This window comes from Hyperolius riggenbachi, chromosome 7, assembly GCF_040937935.1.
Source record: "Hyperolius riggenbachi isolate aHypRig1 chromosome 7, aHypRig1.pri, whole genome shotgun sequence".
NCBI lineage: Eukaryota > Metazoa > Chordata > Amphibia > Anura > Hyperoliidae > Hyperolius > Hyperolius riggenbachi.
In genome coordinates, this window is record NC_090652.1 from 6,163,542 (window position 1) to 6,190,504 (window position 26,963).

Sequence of the window (26,963 nt, forward strand, 5' to 3'; positions counted from 1 at the left end):
ATATGTAGATAAATACTTGATCTACTTACATAACACATGTATCGTACTGTCCACGTTTTGATTTCAGTGAATGTTATAATAGTAAATGACGAGAATTCTGTTCCTGGTGGGGACCATGTCTTTTGCCCACAGTTAAGGCTAACTCTTGATGTCATTTCTGCCCTTTACTTTTTTTCTTGTCTCCTCCAATCGCTGAGTCGCCTCAGCCTTGCTTGTAAACACAAGTGAGCAGAGTATCGTGTTTCAGATAAGGAGCTGGCAGGGAAATAAAGAGAAGAGGAGGAATAGATTATAGATAAAAAGAACCCCCAGCATGCAATTCTTTGGCACCGACTACTAAAGGGCCAGTGCTCCTTAAGTATGTGATAACTTAAGGACTTAGGAGTACTCATCGAAAACAAGTTAAATAATCGTACTCAATGCCAAGCCGCTGCAGCTAAAGCAAACAAAATTTTGGGATGCATTAAAAGGGAAATAAAAACTCGAGATGCTAGCATAATATTGCCCCTGTTTAACTCTCTAGTAAGGCCACATCTGGAATATGGAATTCAGTTCTGGGCACCACATTACAAAAAAGATATTGCAGTTTTAGAGCAGGTGCAGAGACGAGCTACAAAATTGATACGTGGGATGGAAGGTCTCGCTTACCAAGAAAGGTTAGATAAACTGGGTTTATTTAGTCTAGAGAAAAGACGCCTTAGAGGAGATCTAATTAACATGTATAAATACATTAGAGGGCAATATAATAGCTTGGCGGATGAGCTTTTTGTCCCTAGGCCTTCTCAAAGGACTAGAGGACATGAGCTGCGCATGGAGGAAAAACGTTTTAGCCATTTATTTAGGAAAGGGTTATTTACAGTAAGAGTGGTTAAGATGTGGAATGCATTGCCACAGGAAGTCGTTATGGCAAACTCTATACCTGCATTTAAAGGGGGCTTAGATGCTTTCCTTGCGTTGAAAGACATCCATGGCTACAATTACTAGGTTATGCCTAATGATGTTGATCCAGGGATTTTATCTGATTGCCATCTGGAGTCAGGAAGGAATTTTTCCCATTTGGGGCTAATTGGACCATGCCTGGTGGGTTTTTTTTCGCCTTCCTCTGGATCAACAGGGGTATGTGGGGGACGGGCTGGAGTTGTACTTTGTACTGGTTGAACTCGATGGACGTATGTCTTTTTTCAACCAAAATAACTATGTATCTCCAAATCATAACAGCAGAAAAAGTTTTGAAAGTTTTGAATGCAGGATTAGCATGTTTATCACTTCATACACTCAGACCAGTTGCTGTTCAAATTTGATTTTTATGGTGACGATACCGCTTTAAAGTGCTACAGCTGAATTGCTGGTTGTAAAGAGAGAACCTTGTATTTGTAAATATCTGTAAGGACAATGAATATACATGATTTTATGTAACAAATGGCCAATTGTGCAATCCTAGCGGTCCCCTGGCTCGCTCTCGGTATCGCTGGGATAAAATGAAGGGATGCGGGGAGGCCGGACATAACCATCCATTGTTTAATAATCACAATGATATGAAGAATCCTGGGAACCCCTCTCAGCCTGCAGAATAATAATACAGATAACAGAGTATGTGAGCTCCTGAGGGCCAGATAGAAAATACTAAATAATGTCTCATTTCCTAGAACATCTGTGGACCGGGCTGCTCTCCAATCAAAATGTTTTTAGTGAAGCTGTATTTATTTGTATGAAACTAAATCCAGTGTGAAAAAAGTGTCTGTGCAGAAATGTTGAACGCTGGTAATGTTGCTGATTTGAAAGCGTGTAACTGCTCAATACCGATTACTGGCCACCGCTAAGTGCTCGGATGAGCTTGTTAAAGGAGTCATAAAGCAATATGCCCTACCCCCCCCCCCCCCGATGTACTTACCTGGGGCTTCCTCCAGCCCCTTGCAGCCGACATGTCCCACGCCGCATCTCCGCTCTCAGCCACCAGCCCGGGGTCCCCGCACGGAGCAGAGGGCGACCTTGAGATCGTCTCTACTGCACCTGCGCAAGCGCCGCTGTCAACAAAGGCCACGTTTTCCGGACTGTACTGCGCAGGCTCAGTAGTTCTGCAAGGGCCAAGAACAGTCCGAACGTGGACTTGATTGACAGCGGGGCCAACGCAAGCGCTGAGATCGGAGCTGGGACATGTCAGCTGCAAGGGGCTGGAGGAAGCCCCGGGGAAGTAGATCGGGGGTTAGTTAATATTGCCCGATGACTCCATTAAAGTCAGTGGGAAGTTTACCCGAAGCCTCTCATGGCGGGGGATTCAAACGGGGGAGCCAGTGCTGCAACGAGGGCACCGGGAGAGGAGAGGGAAGGCTCTGTAGGACCCCGATACTCCCCTCTCCTTAGGTAAGCATTTATTTTTTTGCAGTTCCCATTAACTTTAAGGGAACCAGAGATGAAGCACCCTCATGTATTTTACTATATATATCAGTGGGAACATTAGAGATAACACCTACCCTGCTCTCTGTTTCATCCTTCACTGCTCAGCCTGCTTGTTAGCAGCTCTGATAAAATCCCTGACTGAGCAGTCTGGCTTTGTTCAGGAATCTTTTTAGCTGAGTCTGTCTTCTGTGGTGTCTTTTCAAGCCCAACGCTGCCCCCTTGTGGCTCTGCTCAGGAATCATAGCTGAGTCATTATTATAGCAAAGCCAGACTGAATGCTCAGTCAGGGATTTTATCAGGGCTGATATGAAGCAATCTGAACAGTAAATAATGAAGCAGAGAGCAGGGTAGGTGTTTTCTCTAATGTTCCCACTGATATATATGGTAAAATACATGAGGGTGCTTCGTCTCTGGTTCACTTTAACCACTTCACCACTGAGGGGTTTTACCCCTTGAACACCAGAACAATTTTCACCTTTCAGCGCTCCTTCCATTTATTCGTCTATAACTTTATTATTACTTATCGCAATGAAATGAACTATATCTTGTTTTTTCGCCACCAATTAGGCTTTCTTTAGGTGGGACATTATTCCAAGAATGATGTCATTCTAAATGTGTTTTAACGGGAAAATTAAAAAAAATGTGGGAAAAAATTATTATTTTTCAGTTTTCGGCCATTATAGTTTTTAAATAATGCATGCTACTGTAATTAAAACCCATGAAATGTATTTGCCCATTTGTCCCGGTTATAAAACAGTTTAAATTATGTCCCTATCACAATGTTTGGCGCCAATATTTTATTTGGAAATAAAGGTGCATTTTTTTCAGTTTTGCATCCATCCCTAATTACAAGCCCATAGTTTATAAAGTAACAGTGTTATACCCTCGACATAAATATTTAAAACGTTCAGTCCCTAAGGTAACTATTTATGTTTTTTTTTTAATTGTATTTTTTTTTTTTTATTACAAAAAAAATAAAATTGGGGAGTGTGGGAGGTAATGAGTTAATTTATTGTGTAAAACTAATGTATTTGTATATGTAAAATGCTTTAGGGTGTAGTTTTACTATTTGGCCACAAGCTGGCCACAGTGAGTTTGTGTTCATGCGACCTGTAAGTGTCCGGAAGGACGCTTACAGGAAGCAGTATGAGGCTGGGAAAATCACAATGATCTCGCTGTTTCTCATAGAAGCAGCAGATCATTGCGGGGGCTTAGATCAACAAACGCGCACAAGAGCAGCGGGAGCACGGACAGCGGCGGTAGCGCGGGAGGTACAGATTTCTCCATCCCTTGGTTTTATAAGGGTGGAAAAATGGACAGAGAAATCCGTACCGCGGGGGGTAAAGTGGTTAAGCCTTGAACTTCATAGACAGACGAGTCCAATCATGAGAATAGGTGTGCAAGGTGGCCCATTGCAAGTTGTGATTCTCTTGGTCTCTCCTCTGAAGTGTGACAGCACGGGATCCTCAAAGCAACTCTCCAAAGATCTCAAAAAACAAAGATTGTGCAGCAGCATGGTTTATTTAAGGGCTCTGCCTCTGACACAGGAGACCTGGGCTCGAATCTCAGCTCTGCCTGTTCAGTAAGCCAGCACCTATTCAGTAAGGAGACCTTGGGCAAGCCTCCATAACACTGCCTATAGAGCGCACCCTAGTGGCTGCAACTCTAGCGCTTTGAATCCACCAGGAGAAAAGCATGATATAAAGGTTCTGTATCTGTGTGTGTTGTCTAAAATAGATGCTTTGTATATGACGTAAATTAAGTATTCCACAGCCATGGGTGTCACACAAACAAATATTTTATTACATGTTCCCTCTTTGCAGAAAATAAATACAAGTGCATATTTCTCTGTAGGCTTTCCTACAAAAAAAAAAAAAGCATTACTATGTAGCCCCGCCTCTCACACTTCATCTAGGAGGCGGGGTCAACTTTGAGACAGGAGAAAGACAAAAAGATATAAGACACAAAAGCTGTCCAAAGTAAACTCTCGGCTTACTACCCTTGTGGAGCCCGCAGTATGTGGGTGCACTACATTGCTCAGCAATGCTTCACAGGCACCCTAGAGGCTATTTATCCTTGAGCTGTGAACTCTGGCAGGGGCAGCTCAACAGCGCCGCCCTCATGGCCACCTGCAGCAATACATGTAAGGATAAAAGCAACTGCACAAGGTAGAAAGGAAGAGTGAAAAGCACATTGTGACAATATATAGGCTAAGCCCCGATGTGACAAGGTGCTGAAATCATGGCAGTTGTTCAAAGTACACAATCTGGTCACGGCGGAGGCAGACATCTTGTAAAAACCACACCCAGCAGATAATGCTGTCCAGATACAGCCCATTGTGGCATCTGCAGAGACCTGCATCAATGAACTCCGCAATGTGTTCAATAAAACTATCCGCTTGTCTTAGTTTTAGTTTAGATGTTTGTATGTTCTCCCCGTGTCTGTGTGGGTTTCCTCTGGGCAATCTTGTTTCCTCCCACATCCCAAAAACATAGATAAGTTAATTGGCTTCCCCCTAAATTGGCCTTAGAATATGATGGACTTATGACTATGGTAGGGATTAGATTGTGAGCCCCTCTGAGGGACAGTTAAGTTACAAGACTATATGTACAGCACTGTACCCTTTATTTATTTTATAGTTATAGTTACACCACTGTTAGATGGGCAAAATATCACGATCACCAGGCGGGCTTCATATGGCATTTCTCTAATTTATCTGAAACAAGCCAGTTAAAGTGGATCCGAGATAAAACTTTTACTCATTGCATAATTGTGTTCCTTTCCTATTGTTTATAGGGCATTCCTCAAGCCAAATACTTTTTTGTTTTGTGTTAATACCGTAATTCCCTATTAACTAAACAAGCCTCGCCCACAGCTTTTCCAGAGTGCCTTGGCACTCTCAGCCTTAATAGCAAGGGCTCATGGGAGCTCAGTCTGGGCAGGAGGAGGGTGAGGTGTTACTAGCCTGTGATTTCAGAGGCAGAGGGGAGGAGGGGATGGGAGTGGACTTTTCACAGCCTGAGGGCTGGAGATGCAGATCAGCTTGCCTGTGTGTAATGTGACAAACAAAACATGGCTGCTGTCGTATCACAGGAATAAATAATCATACACTGTTGAAGCTGTTTGCAGCTAGATTTAATGTGTAAACCTTCTAAACTTTAGATAAGACATATAGACAAGATACTTGTTATTAGTTATTAATCTCGGATCCACTTTAAAGGACGAGTTTTCAGTTACTGACTCATTGGAGAGCTGCAGGTATCTGCAGGTGCCACAGGGGGGCGCTGTGTTGCAGGAAGTCACATTCGCTGACATGATTTGTTCATTTTAAGGAAAACACATAAACGGCGACAAGAGCTGAAGATTTGTTTCACCTACAAAATGACATTCCCGGCTTTGACCACGTTGAGCATTTGCTTCATTATTATTTTTTTTTACATTTTTTTTTTTAATAATAAAAACAAAAAGAAAAGAATCCTACCAAAAAGCAGAGGCCCGAGATAACGGCGACTGGGACCCGACAGCCCCCTGAGCATCGCTTTAACGTGAGAGGCTTATATAAAGAAAGCAGGGGGCGGGTGGCAGAGGCCCCCACCAATCTGACGTCACACTGCTGGAGCCTAAGGGGGAAACGATTCACTGTGATTGGTCGGCGACGGCCGCTGCACTTTGCCCTCTCAAATAAAGCTTTAGGTCCGCTCTATCGAAAGGAAGGACTGCGCCATTTGCCAGCGACGTCGCCGCCCTCCATTCCCCGACACGCAGTGGGGTGATTGGATCATACTTCTAGTGGCTGTGCGGGGGGAGGTGGCAAGAGCGATCCTTCCTTCATGTTTCGATAAATAAAATTGCCGTTAAAATTTTCCCTATTCTCTAAAAATGTGCCGATCCATTTAGAAAAATCACTAAATGCACAAAAAAAAAGAGTGGCGCTTCGAAAACACCAAAAAAAAAAAAAAAAAAAAAAAAGAGTCACTTTGGTTGATCTTGTAATTTAAAAATGATTATTTTTTTTTAAGATGACTTAGCACAATCATAACCATTCATACAAAACAAAAATAATAACAGGATTTACGGGGGAACAAGACAAGTATGGGCTTCAAACTCACGGGGGTCTCTCGATCCGCCTGCCTCTGTCACATTTACACAAATATAAAAAAGGGATAAGAAGAGGAGGAGGAACAGGAGAATCATTTCTTAATGCAATTGATAACAGATCTCTGCCCCAAAACCACACAGCTGGCTGGAGAGCGCAGAAGTATCAGATGAAAGCCAAACAAACCACGTCCTTCAAGTGCCGTCTGCCTCCATTACAGCCCGACGTGTGCATCCAAAAACATCCATCCACCAAGAGTGGAACCTCAACCTGTGGAGTTTCACATCCATCTGGTTTGCCGTTTCGCAGATGGGAAGGGGGGGGGGGAATCCACCTTGCTTCCGGTTTTTGTTGCTGGCAACAGGAAGTGAGTAACTTCCTCTCAATAGAAGCGCCAAACAACCAAACACACCTCCACCACCATTATTATCGGTCAGAGCGTCATTCTAAACACACCTATAACAACTCTCAGGCAGACTCCAGGAACCCTTCTAGCTCTGAACAGTGCGGGAAGGAATTACGAACTCCTGGGCTTTTACTGACATCTGTGACCCCATGAGGCGAGATCCTCCCCCTCTCCCTGGGACCTCCTCAGCTTATATCTGTATCCTGCTGGTCCAAGGAAAATGAGGCACTGCAATAATAATTATTTACTAGGTTTATACAAATAAATCTCCGTACCTAAAGAGGACTCGCCGTCGTGGTCTCTGCTCCTGCTGGAGAGATTAAGCCACTTCCTGTCCAGACAGGAAGTCGGAAGAACTCTTAGGTGCGGTAACACCACGAGTAGCTGATATTCATTTTGCATATCATCAAAACGTAAAATAAAATGTATTTCTGCAGCTGCAATCAGAAGCTGCAATGATTGCAGTTGGGACAAAACCTCTTTAAAGTTGTACAGACCACCAACAGCATTATCTATAATCAATTAATGGCAATATCTGAATAATTAGGGATACAAAATTACAATAGTGCAGCTCGATCAACCTCCCAATTCTCCCCAGCCTACACCTCTCTTACACTACAGCTGTCCCCTCCCGTGCTTACACCTGGCACTGCAGCGGTCCCCTCCCCTGCTTACGGCCTTCTGACACTGCAGCTGTCCCCTCCCCTGCTTACACTTCTCTGACACTGCAGCGGTCCCCTCCCCTGCTTACACCTCTGACACTGCAGCTGTCCCCTCCCCTGCTTACACCTCTGTGACACTGCAGCTGTCCCCTCCCCTGCTTACACCTCTGTGACACTGCAGCTGTCTCCACCCCTGCTTACACCTCTCTGGCACCGCAGCTGTCTCCTTCCCAGTTTACACCTCTCTGACACTGCAGCTGTCCCCTCCCCTGCTTACACCTCTGACACTGCAGCTGTCTCCACCCCTGCTTACACCTCTGACACTGCAGCTGTCTCCACCCCGGCTTACACCTCTGACACTGCAGCTGCCCCCTCCTCTGCTTACACCTCTGAGACTACAGCTGTCTCCTTTCCTGCTTACTCCTCTGAAACTGGCTGTCCCCTCCTCAGCTTACACCTTTCTGACACTGCAGTTGTCCCCTCCCGTGCCTACTCCTCTCTGGCACTTCAGCTGCCCCCTCTCCTGCATACACCTCTGTACGGCAGTTGTCCCCCACCCTGCTTACACCTCTGCACGGCAGTTGTCTCCCCCCCCCCCAGCTTATACTTGACACTGCGGCTGTTCCCCTCCCCTGCTTACACTTCTCTGACACTGCAGCTGTCCTTGGCTTTACACCCCCCTGCTTATACCTCTGACACTGCAGCTGTATCCACCCCTGCTTACACCTCTGACACTGCAGCTGTCCCCTCCCCTGCTTACACCTCTCAGACACTGCAGCTGTCCCCTCCCCTGCTTACACCTCTCTGACATTGCAGCTGTCCCCTCCCCTGCTTACACCTCTCTGACACTGCAGCTGTCCCCTCCCCTGCTTACACCTCTCTGACACTGCAGCTGTCCCCTCCCCTGCTTACACCTCTCTGACACTGCAGCTGTCCCCTCCCCTGCTTACACCTCTATGACACTGCAGCTGTCCCCTCCCCTGCTTACACCTCTCTGACACTGCAGCTGTCCCCTCCCCTGCTTACACCTCTCTGACACTGCAGCTATCCCCACCCCTGCTTACACCTGACACTGCAGCTGTCCCCTCCCCTGCTCACACCTCTCTGACACTGCAGCTGTCCCCTCCCCTGCATACACCTCTGACACTGCAGCTGTCCTCTCCCCTGCTTACACCTCTCTGACAGCTGTCTCCACCCCAGCTTACACCTCTCTAACACTGCAGCTGTCCCCTCCCCTGCTTACACCTCTCTGACACTGCAGCTGTCCCCTCCCCTGCTTACACCTCTCTGACACTGCAACTGTCCTTGGCAGGAATTCGTGCTCCATATCACTTGTTTTCTATAGAGCTTGAGGGGACACAATGCAGTGGGGCAAATAGCTTCTAAGCTACACTACTGTATGAGATGTTCCAAAGACTGGAAAATGTTAAGTGGAAAGTAATCCTTAACCAAATGGAACACCATATACGAGTCAAATTGTTTTTGATCCAATTGACTTGAATTTGCCTGAATCGTAATTCCAGCTTCAAAAAAAATATTAAAAAACGTTGTTTTCACATGACCCAGATGAAAACTGCAAACGATTCCCTCCTAAAAGAAGACTGTACAAGGGAAAAACATGAGGGTTTTCTGCATCACTTATCATCCAGTGTCTTCCAGCAAGCCCCGCCCCCTCCCATTAGACAATACAACGTGACAGAGGCAGGAAATGTTCGAGGACTCCCGTGGGCTCTCAGCCTCAGGCGGGTCTCTGTACAACTATTAACGCTGATTCAGACACCTCTAGTGCATGAAACAAAGACATTTATCTTTGCGTGTGACATTTTGTTCACAAAAAAAAAAAATCATTAGCAAAATAAAATAATAAAGACAAGCAACAAAAAAACAAACAAAAAAATTCTCGATTGATTGTTGAATCTACAGGTAGGTCAGCCTTGAAAAACAGGCGGCTTTGTTGAAATGTTAAGGTTCGCGCTTGTAACGGCACGGGGTGCGCTTCCAGTTTTGGCCCATGGTATGTTCCTAAAAAATAGATCTATAGATAAAGGGGTGAGGGAAGGGTTAATCGTCCACGCCTATATTCCTGAAGAGGTAGGACATAGATTCTCCGTTGTGGATCCGCCGGATGGCTTCGGCCAGGATCATGCTGATGTCCACCGTCTTGATTTTAGGGCACTGCAGTTTCTGGATTTCGTGAGGGATGGTGTTGCTGACGATGACCTGGAGGAAAACCACAGAGGAGATTATTTCACTAATCCGTACACAAAGAGTCAACCGCGGTCACAACCATGTGCCAATGTCCCGCCGATGCCAGACTCTGATGCCAAAACGTTCATCAATGGTCTGTCACAGCGTACAATGGGACACGGCTATCAGGGGTGTGTAGAGGAATTAAAGAGACTAACAACATTTTCAGCCTTATTTCTTATATCCTTTAAAGAGAACCCGAGGTGGGTTTGAAGAATATTATCTGCATACACAAGATACTGTGTCTGACCTACAAATCTGTCCACAAAATTTGTCCAACCTACATTTCCGATCTTACTCAGAGGTACACACCTAGCCGCTCACTCCGCTCTTCCAATGAACTTCGCCTAACCGCCCCCCGAATCACCCAGTCCCATGCACGCTTCCAGGACTTCTCAAGAGCTGCTCCAACACTATGGAACTCCCTACCTCCACCCATTAGGGCAGCCCCCTCCTTCAACATCTTCAAGAAAGCCCTCAAAACTCACCTTTTCACTCTGGCCTACTACCCCTCACAAGTGCTCTAAACCTACAGCTGAACTCTGGTCCCCTACCATTCGTGTCCTTACCTCTCCCTCTAGATTGTAAGCCTTTGGGCAGGGTCCTCCTCCTTTTGTGTCCTACCTGATCATGCACCTCCATTACTGTGAACCCATGCTATGCATCTGAGTGAACATGACTTGCCTAATCTCCATGCTCAATCCAGTGACTGACTAAGCATTACTTGGTACTCATACTGTGCTGTGTGATCTGGTTTTCCATTATTCCTGTATTGTCATATTGCTGTATGTCACCCCTAAATATTGTCTGTAACCTAAATTAATGTTCAGCGCTGCGTAATATGTTGGCGCTTTATAAATACAATAAATAAATAAATAATACACAGGCTGGATCTGCCTATACAGCCCAGCCTCTGTTGCTATCCCAAACCCCCCTACGGTCCCCGTGCACTCTGCAATCCCTCATAAATCACAGCCACGCTGCTGACAAACAGCTTGTCAGAGCTGGCTGTGTTTATCTCTATAGTGTCAGTCTGCTGCTCTCCCCGCCTCCTGCAGAACTCCAGTCCCCGCCTGCATCCCTTCCCTCCCTGCTGATTGGAGGGAAGGGATGGGGCGGGGACCAGAGCTATGCAGGAGGCGGGGGAGCAGCTGAGACTGACACTACAGATGTAAACACAGCCTCACAGCACGGCTGTGATTTATGAGGGATTGCAGAGTGCAGGGGGACCTTAGTGGGGTTTGGGATAGCAACAGAGGCTGGGCTGTATAGGCAGATCTAGCCTCTGTATGCAGATAACATTCTTTAAACACACCTCGGGTTCTCTTTAAGTTCCTATAGTTGTCCTAATGTGCTCTGTCTAACTGCAGCCTTTCCTAGTTGCAGTGTGTCTGTAATATATCAAATCATTTCTTTGTCAACCCAGAGAGGAATGGGCTGCCTCTGTTGTGATAGGGAAAAGTTATGCACGCCCCCTCTGCTCTCCTGTGTGTTGTGTGTATGAGTCACAGGCAAGGTTTCTGCTCACAGCCCGCCTGTCTGTGACCTTGTGAACAGCTGTGAGTGCAGAACGATCAGTGCAGAGCCCAGACAAGCAGCTAAGGCAACAAGTGGGAGTAACATTCCAGCAGTCAAGTCACTCTTGAGAGGAGCCACTGCAAACAGGCACCTGCTCTGATGATGTATTTCCTGTTTGGTGGCCATCTTCATGGTTTACAAAAACAATGAATAAAATGGTGATTTGGCGAAAATGTCACAGAGAGGGCTAGGAGAAGACAACAAACAGGCTGGCACTTTTATCTATGTAAGATTTTCACAGTACAGATTCTCTTTAAAGCGAAACTGAAATGAAAATAAACTTATGAGATAGCAAATTGTATGTGTAGTACAGCTAAGAAATAGAACATTAGCAGCAAATAAAAGAGTCTCATATTGTTTCCAGTACAGGAAGAGTTATGCTGGGTACACACTATGCAATTTTTTGACAGATTTACTGTCAGATCAACTATTTCCAACATGTCCAATCTGATTTCCGATCAAAATCAGATCGGACATGTTGGAAATAGTTGATCCGACAGTAAATCTGTCAGAAAATTGCATCAGGTCTACCTAGTATTAAAGTGGACCTGAACTCTTGCACAGGACAGAAGGAAAACAGAAATGTGCTCTGTATGTATTTAGAGAGTTCAGCCTGTCTAATCCCCCCTCATCTGTGACTAAGCACAAGTTTTAATTTGATCTCTCACCTGTGTCAGCTGAATGCCTCGGCAGAGCACCTAATTGGTAAATACAGAATGCTAATATGCGTGCTTCCATGAAAGCAGGAAGCAGAAAGATTTATTGCGGGATTTGTATCAGCTGTAACAAAGAAATGTTTTTCTTTAAAGGCTATTATGCTGTTGCCTATGCTTTAGAGCAGAGAGGAAGTTCTGAGTTCAGGTCCACTTTAAGAAACTTCAGTTGTTATCTATGCAAAAGAGCTTCTCTGAGCTATTAAACCCACTGGGTGGATTACAGTCCTGTTTTCTGAAGCACTTAGACAAGAAACAGCGAGAGACAGCTTGAGATAAGGTTTTACTGCAGGAAAGTTCAAAGGGTCATGATTTCTGCTTTGTTTAACCATTTATGCCGCGCGGACGTGAGCTTCACATCTTCAAAGACAGTGTTCTTAAATAGAGCCGCCACGCTTTCTTCTGCAAAGTTCCCATTCATTAATCTCCCCGCAGGACACCGTAATGCAGGTTTCCATTGAAGCCTGCGTCACTTCCCTAGTAACAATGTAGCAACACATTGTTTCCTATGTAGCAAACTTGTACACTACATAGGATTTTGCTCAGCAGGGACATCTTTTGGCCAAATCGTAAAATTACATCTTCTGACTGAATAAAAAAAAAATAATAATAATATGTATATCAATAGGGCATATCATTAAAATGTATGGGCTAAACATTAGCGATGGATAGTGTAATGGTTAAGGGCTCTGCCTCTGACACAGGCGACCTGGGTTTGAATCTCGGCTCTGCCTGTTCAGTAAGCCAGCACCTATTCAGTAGGAGACCTTGGGCAAGACTCCCTAACACTGCTACTGCCTATAGAGCGCGTCCTAGTGGCTGCAGCTCTGGTGCTTTGAGTCCGCCAGGAGAAAAGCGCAATATAAATGTTCTGTGTTTGTTTGTTTGATGTACAACCGAAAAAAATGTACCTTTAATTCCAAATAAAATATTGTCACCATACATTATACTAGGGATATAATTTTATTGCTGCAATAACTGGGACAAATGGGCAAATAAAATGTGTGGATTTTAATGACGGTAGCATGTGGTATTTTAAAACTATAATGGCCGAAAACTGAGAAATAATGATTTTTTTCATTTTTTTCTTAATTATTCCTGTTAAAATGCATTCAGAATAAAATAATTCTTAGCATAATGTACCCGCCAAAGAAAGCCTAATTGGTGACGGAAAATACAAGGTATAGATCATTTAGTTGTGATAAGTAATGATAACGTTATTGGGAAATGAAAGGGAGGAGCGCTGACAGGTGAAAATCCATCTCGACTATAAGGTGAAATATACCCGCGGGGTGAAATGGTTAATAGCTGAAAAGACAGAGTGTGGTTTTGCAACTGTGACAATATGATGCAATGTTATAAAAAAACAAAAACAATATACCTGAAAATAAAAATAGGAGACTTTTTTCTTTGCTACTAATGTTCTATTCATTATCTGTATTACACATACAATTCATCATGTTTTTTTTTTTTCCGCTTCAGCTGTGCTTTAAAGGGGAACTCTATCAGGTATCAATGGACTGGGCATTTCATAGGGAATACATCTGTAATTTGGGGGTCACACGGGTACCTTATGGGTTATCCTATGTAAGGCAGCCAATGCATTTCTAACATGACTGAATTATTGACAAAACCAAAGGAAAGAAGGGCCCGGGCAATAGGACAATTTTGAGGCCTGAAATGTACTAACATAGGATTACTCCGGGGTAAAGAAGGGTAGAGAGAAAAAAAAAGCGGGAGAGAAACCGGAAAAGGGGGATGAGAAGAAAAAAAATGAAAGTGGCTGGGTGAAGGGGAAAGGGGGAGCGATAAGAAGGGGGGAGAGACGGAGATGGAAAGGAGGGAGAAGGATAAGTAAGGGGGGGGAGGGGGAGGGATAAGGAAAGGGGGAGGAGAAGGATAAGGAAAGGGGGGGTGGAGAGGAAGAAGGAAAGGGAGGGGGGATGAAGGATAAGGAAGAGGGGGAGGATAAGGAAAGAAAGGGAGAGGGGAGAAGGATAAGAAAGGGAGGGAGGGTTAAGGGAAGAAGAGTGGGGGAGCGAAGGATAAGTAAGGGGGGGATGGATAAGGAAAGGGGGGGTGGATAAGGAAAGGGGGAGGATAAGGATAAGGAAAGGGGGGTGGAGTGGGAGAAGGAAAGGGGGGAGAAGTTTTAGGAAGAGGGGGAGGGATAAGGAAAGGAGGGCGGTGGGAAGGATGAGGGGAGGGGGAGAAAGATAAGGAAGGGGGGGGGGGGACACGGACAGATGGGGGGAGGAATAAGCGGCAGAGTGCGAGTCAGGCGGAAACGGCACTGAGAATTTGGGCACAGCTGGTGGCAATATAGGCCATAATGTAAATTACGGGTATAGCGGTGCTCAGCCAAAAACTTGGGCAACATCAAATTACGATAAAACAGCGTAAATTGTCCGCTACCAAAAGCTGGCAGCCAAATTACGTCTTACCCCAGTGGCAATGGCGGCCTGGAGGAAGAATGGTAATTATAACACCACCGGGGCTTTTGCAGGAGCAGGGTTAGCGGTTTCTCGGCTTTGCCCTGCACCCAAATTTCCAACGGCTTAATTCCACGTACATGCAGAGCGGGGGAGGAGGGAAGAGGCAGAGGGCGGGAACAAATGCACAATACAGATATGGAACCCTTTCCTCACCTCGTCTATGGCAGATTCCTCTATTTGGCGAGGAGCGTCGGAGGACAGGAGGCCGTGTGTGGCCATGACAAAGATTTTGTAGGCCCCTCGTTCCTTCAAGGTCTCCGCTGCAGCAACAAAACTATCTACATCATCGATGATGTCATCCTGCAGGAAACACAAGAGGAAGACGTGTAAAAATCAGGAACACTGAGGTGCCCTTTCCTCCGAAGATGGGCGCATGCGCACTGTGCCTGTTTGAGCGCGCTCACAGTACACGCAGTACAGACCCGCTCATCAGCAGAAGCACACAGGGGCGCGAGGACTTCTGAAGCCTTCACTGCTGGAGGCATATTAAACTACCTTCCGTCCTACCCACACCTATCACCGCCCCCACTCCTGCAAAGTGTGCTCTGCTCGTGGCAAAATGACAGGTGCACTTACCACGATGATGGCTATCCTTCCACCGACATCACCGACCACTGTAATAGGGGGCTTCTCCTTAGGGAACATCACTAGGGGGGGAGAAAAAGAAAACAGTAATCGCCTTATACGTATTTAAGTATTTATATAGCGCTGACATATTACGCAGCGCTGTACAGAGTACATAGTCATGTCACTGACTGTCCTCAGAGGAGCTCACAATCTAATCCTACCATAGTCATAGTCTAATGTCCTACCATATTATTATTATGTATTATATAGCACGGACATCTTCTGTAGCACATTACAGAGTACATAGTCATGTCACTGACTGTCCTCAGAGGAGCTCACAATCTAATCCTACCATAGTCATAGTCTAATGTCCTACCATATTATTATTATGTATTATATAGCACGGACATCTTCTGTAGCACATTACAGAGTACATAGTCATGTCACTGACTGTCCTCAGAGGAGCTCACAATCTAATCCTACCATAGGCATAGTCTAATGTCCTACCATATTATTATTATGTATTTATATAGCACTGACATCTTCTGTAGCACATTACAGAGTACATAGTCATGTCACTGACTGTCCTCAGAGGAGCTCACAATCTAATCCTACCATAGTCATAGTGTAATGTCCTACCATATTATTATTATGTATTTATATAGCACGGACATCTTCTGCAGCACATTACAGAGTACATAGTCATGTCACTGGCTGTCCTCAGAGGAGCTCACAATCTAATCCTACCATAGTCATAGTGTAATGTCCTACCATATTATTATTATGTATTATATAGCACGGACATCTTCTGTAGCACATTACAGAGTACATAGACATGTCACTGGCTGTCCTCAGAGGAGCTCACAATCTAATCCTACCATAGGCATAGTCTAATGTCCTACCATATTATTATTATGTATTATATAGCACGGACATCTTCTGTAGCACATTACAGAGTACATAGACATGTCACTGGCTGTCCTCAGAGGAGCTCACACTCTTATCCTACCATAGGCATAGTCTAATGTCCTACCATATTGTTATTATGTATTATATAGCACGGACATCTTCTGTAGCACATTACAGAGTACATAGACATGTCACTGGCTGTCCTCAGAGGAGCTCACAATCTAATCCTACCATAGGTATAGTCTAATGTCCTACCATATTATTATTATGTATTATATAGCACGGACATCTTCTGTAGCACATTACAGAGTACATAGACATGTCACTGACTGTCCTCAGAGGAGCTCACACTCTAATCCTACCATAGTCATAGTCAATGTCCTACCATATTATTATTCTGTATTTATATAGCACTGACATCTTCTGCAGCACATTACAGAGTACATAATCATGTCACTGACTGTCCTTAGAGGAGCTCACACTCTAATCCTACCATAGTCATAGTCTAATGTCCTACCATATTATTATTATGTAATTATATAGCACTGACATCTTCTGCAGCACATTACAGAGTACATAGTCATGTTACTGACTGTCCTCAGAGGAGCTCACACTCTAATCCTACCATAGTCATAGTCTAATGTCCTACCATATTATTATTATGTATTTATATAGCACTGACATCTTCTGCAGCACATTACAGAGTACATAGTCATGTCACTGACTGTCCTCAGAGGAGCTCACAATCTAATCCTACCATAGTCATAGTGTAATGTCCTACCATATTATTATTATGTATTTATATAGCACGGACATCTTCTGCAGCACATTACAGAGTACATAGTCATGTCACTGGCTGTCCTCAGAGGAGCTCACAATCTAATCCTACCATAGTCATAGTGTAATGTCCTACCATATTATTATTATGTATTATATAGCACGGACATCTTCTGTAGCACATTACAGAGTACATAGACATGTCACTGGCTGTCCTCAGAGGAGCTCACAATCTAATCCTACCATAGGCATAGTCTAATGTCCTACCATATTATTATTATGTATTATATAGCACGGACATCTTCTGTAGCACATTACAGAGTACATAGACATGTCACTGGCTGTCCTCAGAGGAGCTCACACTCTTATCCTACCATAGGCATAGTCTAATGTCCTACCATATTGTTATTATGTATTATATAGCACGGACATCTTCTGTAGCACATTACAGAGTACATAGACATGTCACTGGCTGTCCTCAGAGGAGCTCACAATCTAATCCTACCATAGGCATAGTCTAATGTCCTACCATATTATTATTATGTATTATATAGCACGGACATCTTCTGTAGCACATTACAGAGTACATAGACATGTCACTGACTGTCCTCAGAGGAGCTCACACTCTAATCCTACCATAGTCATAGTCAATGTCCTACCATATTATTATTCTGTATTTATATAGCACTGACATCTTCTGCAGCACATTACAGAGTACATAATCATGTCACTGACTGTCCTTAGAGGAGCTCACACTCTAATCCTACCATAGTCATAGTCTAATGTCCTACCATATTATTATTATGTAATTATATAGCACTGACATCTTCTGCAGCACATTACAGAGTACATAGTCATGTCACTGACTGTCCTCAGAATGGCTCACACTCTAATCCTACCATAGCCATAGTGTAATGTCCTACCATATTATTATTATGTAATTTATATAGCACTGACATCTTCTGCAGCACATTACAGAGTACATAGTCATGTCACTGACTGTCCTCAGAGGAGCTCACACTCTAATCCTACCATAGCCATAGTGTAATGTCCTACCATATTATTATTATGTATTTATATAGCACTGACATCTCCTGCAGCACATTACAGAGTACATAGTCATGTCACTGACTGTCCTCAGAGGAGCTCACACTCTAATCCTACCATAGCCATAGTGTAATGTCCTACCATATTATTATTATGTATTTATATAGCACTGACATCTCCTGCAGCACATTACAGAGTACATAGTCATGTCACTGACTGTCCTCAGAGGAGCTCACAATCTAATCCTACCATAGTCATATGTGTAGTGTATGTATCGTAGTCTAGGGCCAATTTAGGGGGAAGCCAATGAACTTATCTGTGCGTTTTTGGGATGTGAGAGGAAACCGGATTGCCTGGAGGAGACCCACACAGACATGGGGAGAACATACAAACTCCTTGCAGATGTTGACCTGGCTGGGGTGTGAACCGGGGACTCAGCGCTGCAAGGCGAGAGCGCTAACCACTACGCCACCGTGCTGCCCTTTCTCCTTGCTTTATTTCTCAATAAGAGTTTAAAATTAAAGTGCACACAAGAAGACATGTAACATGATGAGATACTCATGTATATGTACAGTGCAAAACATTAACCAGGCTGTTTTATTTGGTTTCTTTTGCTGCCTGAAAGAGTTAATTTCTAGGAAGTGACAGCTTCTGTCTTGTCGGTGGCTTGTCAGGAATATAGTAATCATCACTGATAAGCAAATTACAGTCATAAAAGCTTTCCTGGTAGAATACAACTGCTGAGGGCAGGGAGGGATAAAATACATGTACTATTGACCTTTTTCTAACTCTGGGACATTTAATAGGCTGCCACTGATTAGAGACAGTTAAACATTCAACTTACTTTGTAAATGTTAAGCTACAAAAGAAAACCCTGGGATTCTTAGTCATTTTAGGAGTAGGAGAATAAATATAATGGTTTATCTTGCCAGTTTATTTTCACCTTGGGTTCACTTTAAAACTTTAAATGACATAGCGATGTCAGTGTGATACAAATAATACATAATAATAATATAGATAAGAAACCAGAAATAACCCAATTCTTTTCAAGAACAGCTCCCCCCACCTGACGCCCGTTGGCACCCCTGTGACCGCCATGCACACACACTTTCCCGTACACAGCGAGTGGGCGGCGGCTTGTGCTTTGCACGGCCTCAGTTGCTGCGCACACAGCTGCCTCCTCGCCACGCATCACAACTTCCTATTACTATATAAGATAACTGAAGGGCTGCCTCTTTCTTAGCAGGAGCGGATTGTCCCTGAAGACTGAGCTTAGCTGCTTTCTAGAAATGTGTCTCCGTTACCGCTAATTGCCTCTTCACTCTGCTGAACGCCCTCCCTGGAGATAATCCCCGACCGCAGAGCAGCCAGGCATCACAGGGGTTAAACCATGATGTCATTCATCTCTACAATCCCCCTGAGCATCATGTGTGCATGTTTCATACAAGGAGAGCAAAGCTACAGGCGGACTGTTCTGTCACAGGAATCCCTTCTGGTGAGATACGGCAGCCTCCATGCAATGGCTATCATTCATAAAAGCATGTGCGGTAACAAAACATCTGGTCGGGAAATACGGCATTCGGTATTTTATACTTCTGTGTGCTAATTAATAAAGATTTTCGCAGCTGCGATAGAAATGCGGGGATTTCCCAAAGCCCAACTATCCGTAACATTGTTACATTCCTGTTCTCCCTGCAGAGACAGCTCAATAATAAAAGAGGCATCCCCAGCTTCCCTTTAGATGTGCATGTTTTGTTACACTGCCTCTGCTTGCTCCGAATCTGCTCTGAATCTGTCTATTAGTCTTTATAAACAATCTAATTGCCACAGCTTAGAAGAACTTCAAGAAATGTTACACATGCAGGCTTTCTAATGTAAAAACACATGAAGACAGGTACCCAAGAGGTGAAAAACACAGCCTGGGGTAATCCGGGAAGCCTTGTTTGTTCTGAATGCTCTGCTGCTGCTGCCTGAGAGATTAACTTTGCTGTTATCGCTCTCTTATCACCTCTTCAAAACAGACAGTAATGGCACGGAGAATACCGCCTGCTCTAATCTTTATGAATTGACATTCATTGACATTACTGACATGTGTTGAGCTAATCACCGCATAAGGCAGTAATTTACCTCACTGCTCGGGAATGTCCTGCGGTAACAGCCTTTATGAATGGACATTTTGCTAAGTGCGCGGTAAAGTCAGCTGTTTTCTGCCCTACCGCATGTGATAATGCTTTATGAATGATAGCCATTGTAGGGGTGTTGGGGTTTTGTTTTTTTTTGGGGGGGGGGGGGCGAGAGGAGGGCAGCCCGTTTACACTTACTGTAGGTTACCGGCTTAATCTATGGTATGGCTACAATGCAGGTCTGGGCACGCTGCTGAGCGGATTTCAGTGTTCAATATAAAAAAAGTTTCCACTAGGGGGGATTCTGAGCGATTTCCAGCACACAAATCCAGGGAATTCAATAGGCTGCTTGTCTGACATGCTAAGAATTAGACAGTCAGTGAATAGAGCTGTGATACACACCATGAAGGTTGGGGGATGAGGCTGACCAGACAGGTGTGAGGCCACTCCCAGTTTTAGCTTAGCTACGTTGGGCTAATTTTTAGTGAACACATAAAACAGTGATTGTTGGCAACAAAGCTATTTAAAATCTCATATTGTATTTCCCCTTGAAACTAGTAAGCTGGATAGTGTACCGATTAAGGGCTCTGTCTCTGACACAGGAGCCCAGGGATCAAACCTCAGCTTTTCCTCTTCAGTAATCCAGCACCTATTCAGTAAGGAGTTCTTGGGCAAGACTCCCTAACCCTACTGAGTGCTCTCTTGTGGTTTCCTCACAAGCGATTTGAGTCCACCAGGAGTAAAGCCCTATACAAATACTGGAATTATTATTGGAGTTATAATCTATAAAAAGAGACTGTTGAGGTTGAGGTCCTAGGGGGCTGACCCTAAAACTCTGTGCTACAGGAAGCAGTCGATTACGTCAGGTGATATCCTAACACACAAAAACGCTGACTGGTGAGAGGACCACTTGCCTGTTGTACGTTTCAATCTTTAAAAACTAACTAGTGTACATGTTCACAGGAAGTGCGCATCCTGCATCTGACTTCCTCAGTGTACGAAGGAAGGTCATATGGTTCTCCTGATAGATCTGTAGTGCAGGGGTCTCAAACTCAATTTACCTGGGGGGCCGCAGGAGTCAAAGTCAGGATGAGGCTGGGCCGCATAAGGAATTTCACAATCGCAGCGCATCGCCACCTCTGCCCGCCCCTCTCGCTCTGCCTTCACAGAGAGGGGCGGGGAGAGGCGGCGATCCGTGTGGCGATTGACGTCAGGAGGGGCAGAGCTGAAGCTGAAAGCTCTGCCCCTTCCAGGAAATGCCGACAGATTGCCCCCCGGGCCATTTGGGGGCTCTGCAGCCCTCGTTTAGCGGCGGATTACTTGGGAGCACTGAAGCGAACTATAAAGAAGCTTTTGCCGGCGAGGGCCACAAAAAATTGTATCGAGGGCAGCAAATGGCCCGCGGACCGCGAGTTTGAGACCCCTGCTGTAGTGTTTCCATTTGTCACTTGTATAGTGTTTATATGCAAAATAAGAAAATGCTAGACTGCTTGCTACCAGCAACCCACACAGAATAGCAGAGTGCACACTTATACTGTCACATGACCAGAGAGGATGACTCCTACCCAATGGGAGCTGCTTAGTGAGGTAGGGAGGGGCAGGCAAAGTTTATGACTCAGTCTAAAGATTAACTGCATACACATAAAATAAAAAAAAAAAAAAAAAAAGAAATGTAAAATTGTATTAAAGAGAAACCGTAACCAAGAATTGACCTTCATCCAAATTAGTAGCCGATACCACCTTTTACATGAGAAATCATTTCCTTTTCACAAACTGATCATCAGGGGGCTCTGTATGGCTGATAGTGTGGTAAAACCCCTCCCACAGTGTGATGTCAGAACCATGGTGCTGACCTCACTGTAGTAGCCTTGTTTCATTGTGGGAAATAACAGCTCTTTCCAACTGCCCCAAAAAAAAAAAGCAAGCAGCATCTCCTTCCACAGACATCACCTACCAGCAGTAAAAATGCCACCATGTGATAAATGTCAGAATGTAAATCAGGGAGAGGAAAGATTTTACAAATTTTCACTGGAGTTCCTCTTTAAAAAGGACTTCTGAGGCAAACATTTTAATCTATTTTTACACACCTGGGCCTTCTTCCTGTCCCTAGAGGCCATTTCAGTCCCTCGCTGCAGCTCAAGCCCTCCTCGTTCCCAGCTGGTTAGCGCTTCTGCACAGGCGCAGTAAGTGCCCGGTGACGTGGGCGCGTGAGTTGCTGTGCAGAAGCGCTAACCCACCGACGGGTCTGCAATCTTTACGGGCGGCCAGCAGGACACAGTGGAGGAACGGAGCTGCGGTGAGGAACTGAGACGGCTTCGAGGGGCTAGGAGCAATCCCAGGTGAGTAAAACTAGATTAAAATGGTCGCTTCGGAAGTCCTTTAAACTCAAATTTCATCTAAGGTCCAAAAATATTAAGCACAGCATAAAACTAATAGGGTGAAAATAAAAAGACAAAAAAAAAAAAAGGATATGATTGCCTTTTAAAGCAACTACTGTATAAAGCCTAAAATAAGCATGGCTTGTACCGTGTTCTCTTACAAAGGTATAACAGCTTTGCGGGGCTTTTTTGTTTTGTTTAACTCACCCTCCAAGACTCCTGTGCGCCGATTTCTGCTGCGTAGTCCCGCCCCCTAACACAAGCACCATGGCACTCTGCGGTATTCTCCATCTCCAATACAGAGAACGCCGCGGCGCTCGTCGATGAGGGGCGGGGCTAAGCACCAGGGGGTCTCAGAAGGCGAGTCACACACACAAAAGACTCCTCCCTGTCAATGCATCATAACATTTTTATGAGAAAACTGTGCAATCCATGTTTATAGCCATTTTATAGTAAACCAGAGATCAAATAATAGAAATGGATACTCACCAGCGGATTCGTCCAGCCCCTCCCCCCGCGGTCTGCTGTTCAGCCGCAATCAGGCCGGGTAACTGATTCAGTCACGTCAGTCGGGGTCTTCTGTGCAGGGGAGGGGAGGTCTAAGCTTGCACAGAAGACCCCGACTGACGCGGCTGAACGACAGACCGCGGGAGGACGGCGAGGGACTCGCATGTGTTTATGGGGCTGGAGGAAGCCCCTGGTAAGTATCCATTCTTTCTATTATTTGGTCTCTGGTTTACTTTATGTTACTGGAAGGGTTAATTATTCAAACGTCAACTTCACTCAGAAGCTAATTGATGCATTTGGTGAAGTTAAATGTTTTAGAGCAAAAATGCAGTGTTGAGTTTCATATCATTTTAAAGGGAACCTACACTGAGAAGGATATGGATTTTTCCTTTTAAAATAATACCAGTTGCCTGACTCTCCTGCTGATCCTGTGTCTCTTATACTTTTGGCCATAAACCCTGAACAAGCATGCAGATCAGGTGCTCTGACTGAGGTCAGACTGGATTAGCTGCATAGGAGATACAAGGAAACAAAAAAAGAGCGCTCCGATGGTGCGTTACCACTTTAATAAAATCACATGCTTCAAATCAATACACTTACAGTGTTTGTGCAAGTATTGCACATTTAGGAAGCCACCAGCGAGTCCCCTCAGCGTCCTGCGCCTGGCCAGGGCTAACAGGGTCCGTGCAGATAGTAGGCAGGTGGAGAGGAGGACAACCGCCGGCTCACGATCCTCTCGGCAAGCCGTCTGACGTCACAACGCGTTTCGACGCTTAGCATGGATTAGCGGCATGCTTGTTTCAGGTGTGTGATTCAGCCACTACTGCAGCCAGAGAAATCAGCAGGACTGCCCCGCAACGAGTATTGTTTATAAGGAAACATCCATATCCCTCTCAGTTTAGATTCCCTTTAACCATTTACCGACATCCTAACGTATTAAAACGTCATGCTTACCGCTATTAACAGCAACATGACGTTTTAATACGTCGCGCATTCCCGCCGCTGCTACCGCCGTGTGTCCGCCGCTACCGCCGCCATTACCGTCGGGATCCCGTGCTGGGCGATTGGGGAAGAGGACTGAACAGTCCTCTACCCAATCGCAGTGCCTGGAGTGAATGGACGTGACCGCGAACAGCGGCTACGTCCATTCACATAAACAGGAAATGTAACAGTTTAATAAAGTGTGTAAAAAAAAAAAAAAAAAAAAGTGAACACGTCCTATGAGTGTTCACCAGCGCCATCTTGTGGCCAAAAAGTATATTACACTTACAAAATACATACATTTTTAAGTATATACACATCATTAATAAAATTACACTTCCAACCCTCCCCCCCAAAAAAAACACTTGTAAAAAAAAAAATCAGCTTAAAAAAATAAAATAAATAGTTGCCTTAGGGACTCAGCTTTTTTTATTCTATATTTTATGGGGGAAAATTAATTTTAATTTATTACATAGGGGCTTGTAATTATGGCCAGAACAAACAGAAAAATAACCACTTATATTTCAAAATAATATACTGTCGCCATACATTGTGGTAGGGACATAATCTAAACGGTTTAATTATCGGGACCACTGGGCAAATAAAACGTGTTTGTTTTATCCACAGGAGAATGTTTAATTTTAAAACTATAAAGGCTGAACACTGAGAAATAATGATTTTTTTTCTTTTTTTTTCTGTTTTTCTCATTAAAATGCATTTAGAATAAAAAAATTCTTAGCAAAATGTACTATCCACAGAAAGCCTAATTGGTGGCGAAAAAAACGAGGTATAGATCATTTTCTTGTGATAAGTAGTAATAAAGTTATTAGGGAATAAAAGGGAGGAGCGCTGACAACTGAAAATTGCTCTGGTCCGTTAGGATAAAAACCCTTGGGGGTGAACTGGTTAAGAGGAAATGAAACTAAATATGGAACAGGTTGAAAGATGCAGAAGGTTCAGTGAGGAACATAGCTGCACGTAAACAGTCTGGATGAAGCACAGACCAGCCCAGCTCTCACACAGCCAGACTTCCTGTGCAGTGAGGAAGCGTAGGCCGCGATCTGTGCGCGATCGTCAGAAAAAGGAGCAGTCATCAGAAAGGAAAAAATAAGCGGCTAGCAGACGACTGACAAATAATGTGTGTGTAATAAAACCACAAGGCGGGAGCCTGGCTGGCCTGTGGAGGAGAGGGGGGGTACCGTGCCAGCAGGATGAATACACCACTCATAGCCTGCTGCCAGGAAAGAGATCGCTGCCAGGCAAGGTGCCAAGCTGGCCGCTTCGCCCGCTGCCCACCGGGTAAAGTGATGAATGTATCATGTGAGTTATCGCCAAGAATAACACTGGAAATCCGGGAGTGAGCGAGACTGGCACTGCTGATGTAACCAGGATTCATTTATAAAAGGTGTTTTTATTTGAATTACTCTACAACCCTGAGCCAGGCTGACTGAGATAAGATTCATTACAGCAGAAACATTTCTGATTATATTGGAAGGCTGGCAAAGCAGGGTTAGGATGTAGATTGCATAATAAACACAGAGCGGTGGGTAAATGGAATTTGATTTTATAGCTGACAGTTCCGCTTTCAGGTAAAGACAAAACTTGTTACTGCAAAAGATAAAACAGTTAAAGGAGCACTATGGCAGAAAATAATAAAATTGTAAAATATGTGCAAACAAACAAGTAGTACGTTTTTTTCCAGCGTAAAATGAGCCATAAATTACTTTTCTCCTATGTTGCTGTCACTTACAGTAGGTAGTAGAAATCTGACAGAAGTGACAGGTTTTGGACTAGTCCATCTCTTCATGGTGGAATTCTCAGGGATTTATTTATTTTCAAAAGCACTTAGTGAAATGTTGCTCTGTCCAACTGCCAAAAAACTGTGTAGCGAGCAGGGAAGCTGGCCAGCATCATTGCTTAAATCCTTTTTAGGGAATATCTTTATAAAGCATAAAAGCCTTGCTGAGAATCTCCTATGAAGAGATGGACTAGTCCAAAACCTGTCGCTTCTGTCAGATTTCTACTACCTAATGTAACTGACCGCAACATAGGAGAAAAGTAATTTATGGCTCATTTTACTCTGGAAAAAATGTACTTCTTATTAGTCTAGGTTTGCATATATTTTAAATTTTACAATTTTGCGTCATAGTGCCCGTTTAAAGAATGACCGCTGCTACTGCCGTCTGATGTCTGCTAAAATCCTATCCTGCCCTGACCTGGGATGAAGTGAAAGCTTGCCAATGGAGAGGGAATTAATTATTCACAAGATCTTCCAGGAACAGCCAATACTTGTCTATCACTTCCAGTTATCAGGCTGAGCTATCGGGGCCTCTATATGTTACTGGATACATCTTTATGCTCCTTATTATGACTCAAATGTGCCTGGAAGCTCAGTGCTGCTTTCCTCCTCTCCCCACTCCCTGCAGCTGCCCGTCAGCCAGGAGTGACCATGTCAGAGTAGGGAAAACAGAAGACAGACTACATTTCCCACAATCAGTGTGTATGGATGTATTTGTAACCAAAGTAATATTGGATACTTTAGAAAACGTCATCTGACAACAGTTCGGCGGCATTACTCCGCCAGGATATCGGGCCGGGGAAGTCGCACTTACGGGGGATTTCCAGTGACGGGTGAATGGCAGAAATATTCTTGACAGCTGGCGGCGAATGTCGTCCGTCCACCTGATCTGACTCGGCGTCCTGAGCTTCTCCGTGAATGACGGCGATTCCCAGCCTTAACCGTTCAGCGAAGGACTGCGCTCTGTGGGAGGAGAGAGGTGACCGTCAGTAACAGCGTCAGGAAGGGATTACAGGGGATAATAACAATGCTTCTGCATCCAGGAAATCTTCCCGACAATATCAGCCTGTGTCGCAGACCATTCATCACTCACATTCACTCCCTAACCAGCGTCTGTCATCTCCTGCTTAAAAACATATCTTGCATCGACCTTTTCTCACTCAAGACACAACTAAAATGTTAATACATACTCTTATTATATCTCGTCTGGACTATTGTAATATGCTACTTTGTGGACTACCGGCTAACAAACTGGCCCCCCTCCAGTCAGTACTGAACTCAG

The 26,963-nt window shown here is 44.5% G+C and overlaps 1 protein-coding gene and 1 long non-coding RNA gene across 6 annotated transcripts in view; both read right to left on the bottom strand.

Annotated features, from left to right (window-relative positions):
* Window positions 1–7,665: 7,665 nt before the first annotated feature.
* On the bottom strand, window positions 7,666–8,650 carry LOC137524067 (uncharacterized). Its single transcript, XR_011022626.1, has 3 exons — window positions 8,628–8,650; window positions 7,841–7,876; window positions 7,666–7,764 (listed from the first exon to the last, which is right to left on the bottom strand). It is a non-coding gene; the product is annotated as an uncharacterized lncRNA (long non-coding RNA).
* A 6-nt stretch (window positions 8,651–8,656) lies between these two features.
* The window catches only part of PRPSAP2 (phosphoribosyl pyrophosphate synthetase associated protein 2), a 157,051-nt gene continuing 138,744 nt past the window's right edge, over window positions 8,657–26,963 (bottom strand). For all 5 annotated transcript variants that reach the window (XM_068243519.1, XM_068243518.1, XM_068243521.1 and 2 more), the window contains 4 exons: window positions 26,496–26,644; window positions 15,171–15,241; window positions 14,748–14,894; window positions 8,657–9,781 (listed from right to left, as the gene is read on the bottom strand). In XM_068243519.1, the coding sequence (XP_068099620.1) occupies window positions 9,623–9,781; window positions 14,748–14,894; window positions 15,171–15,241; window positions 26,496–26,644 (526 nt within the window). In that variant the 3' untranslated portion in view covers window positions 8,657–9,622. The remainder of the gene's footprint in view (window positions 9,782–14,747; window positions 14,895–15,170; window positions 15,242–26,495; window positions 26,645–26,963) is intronic.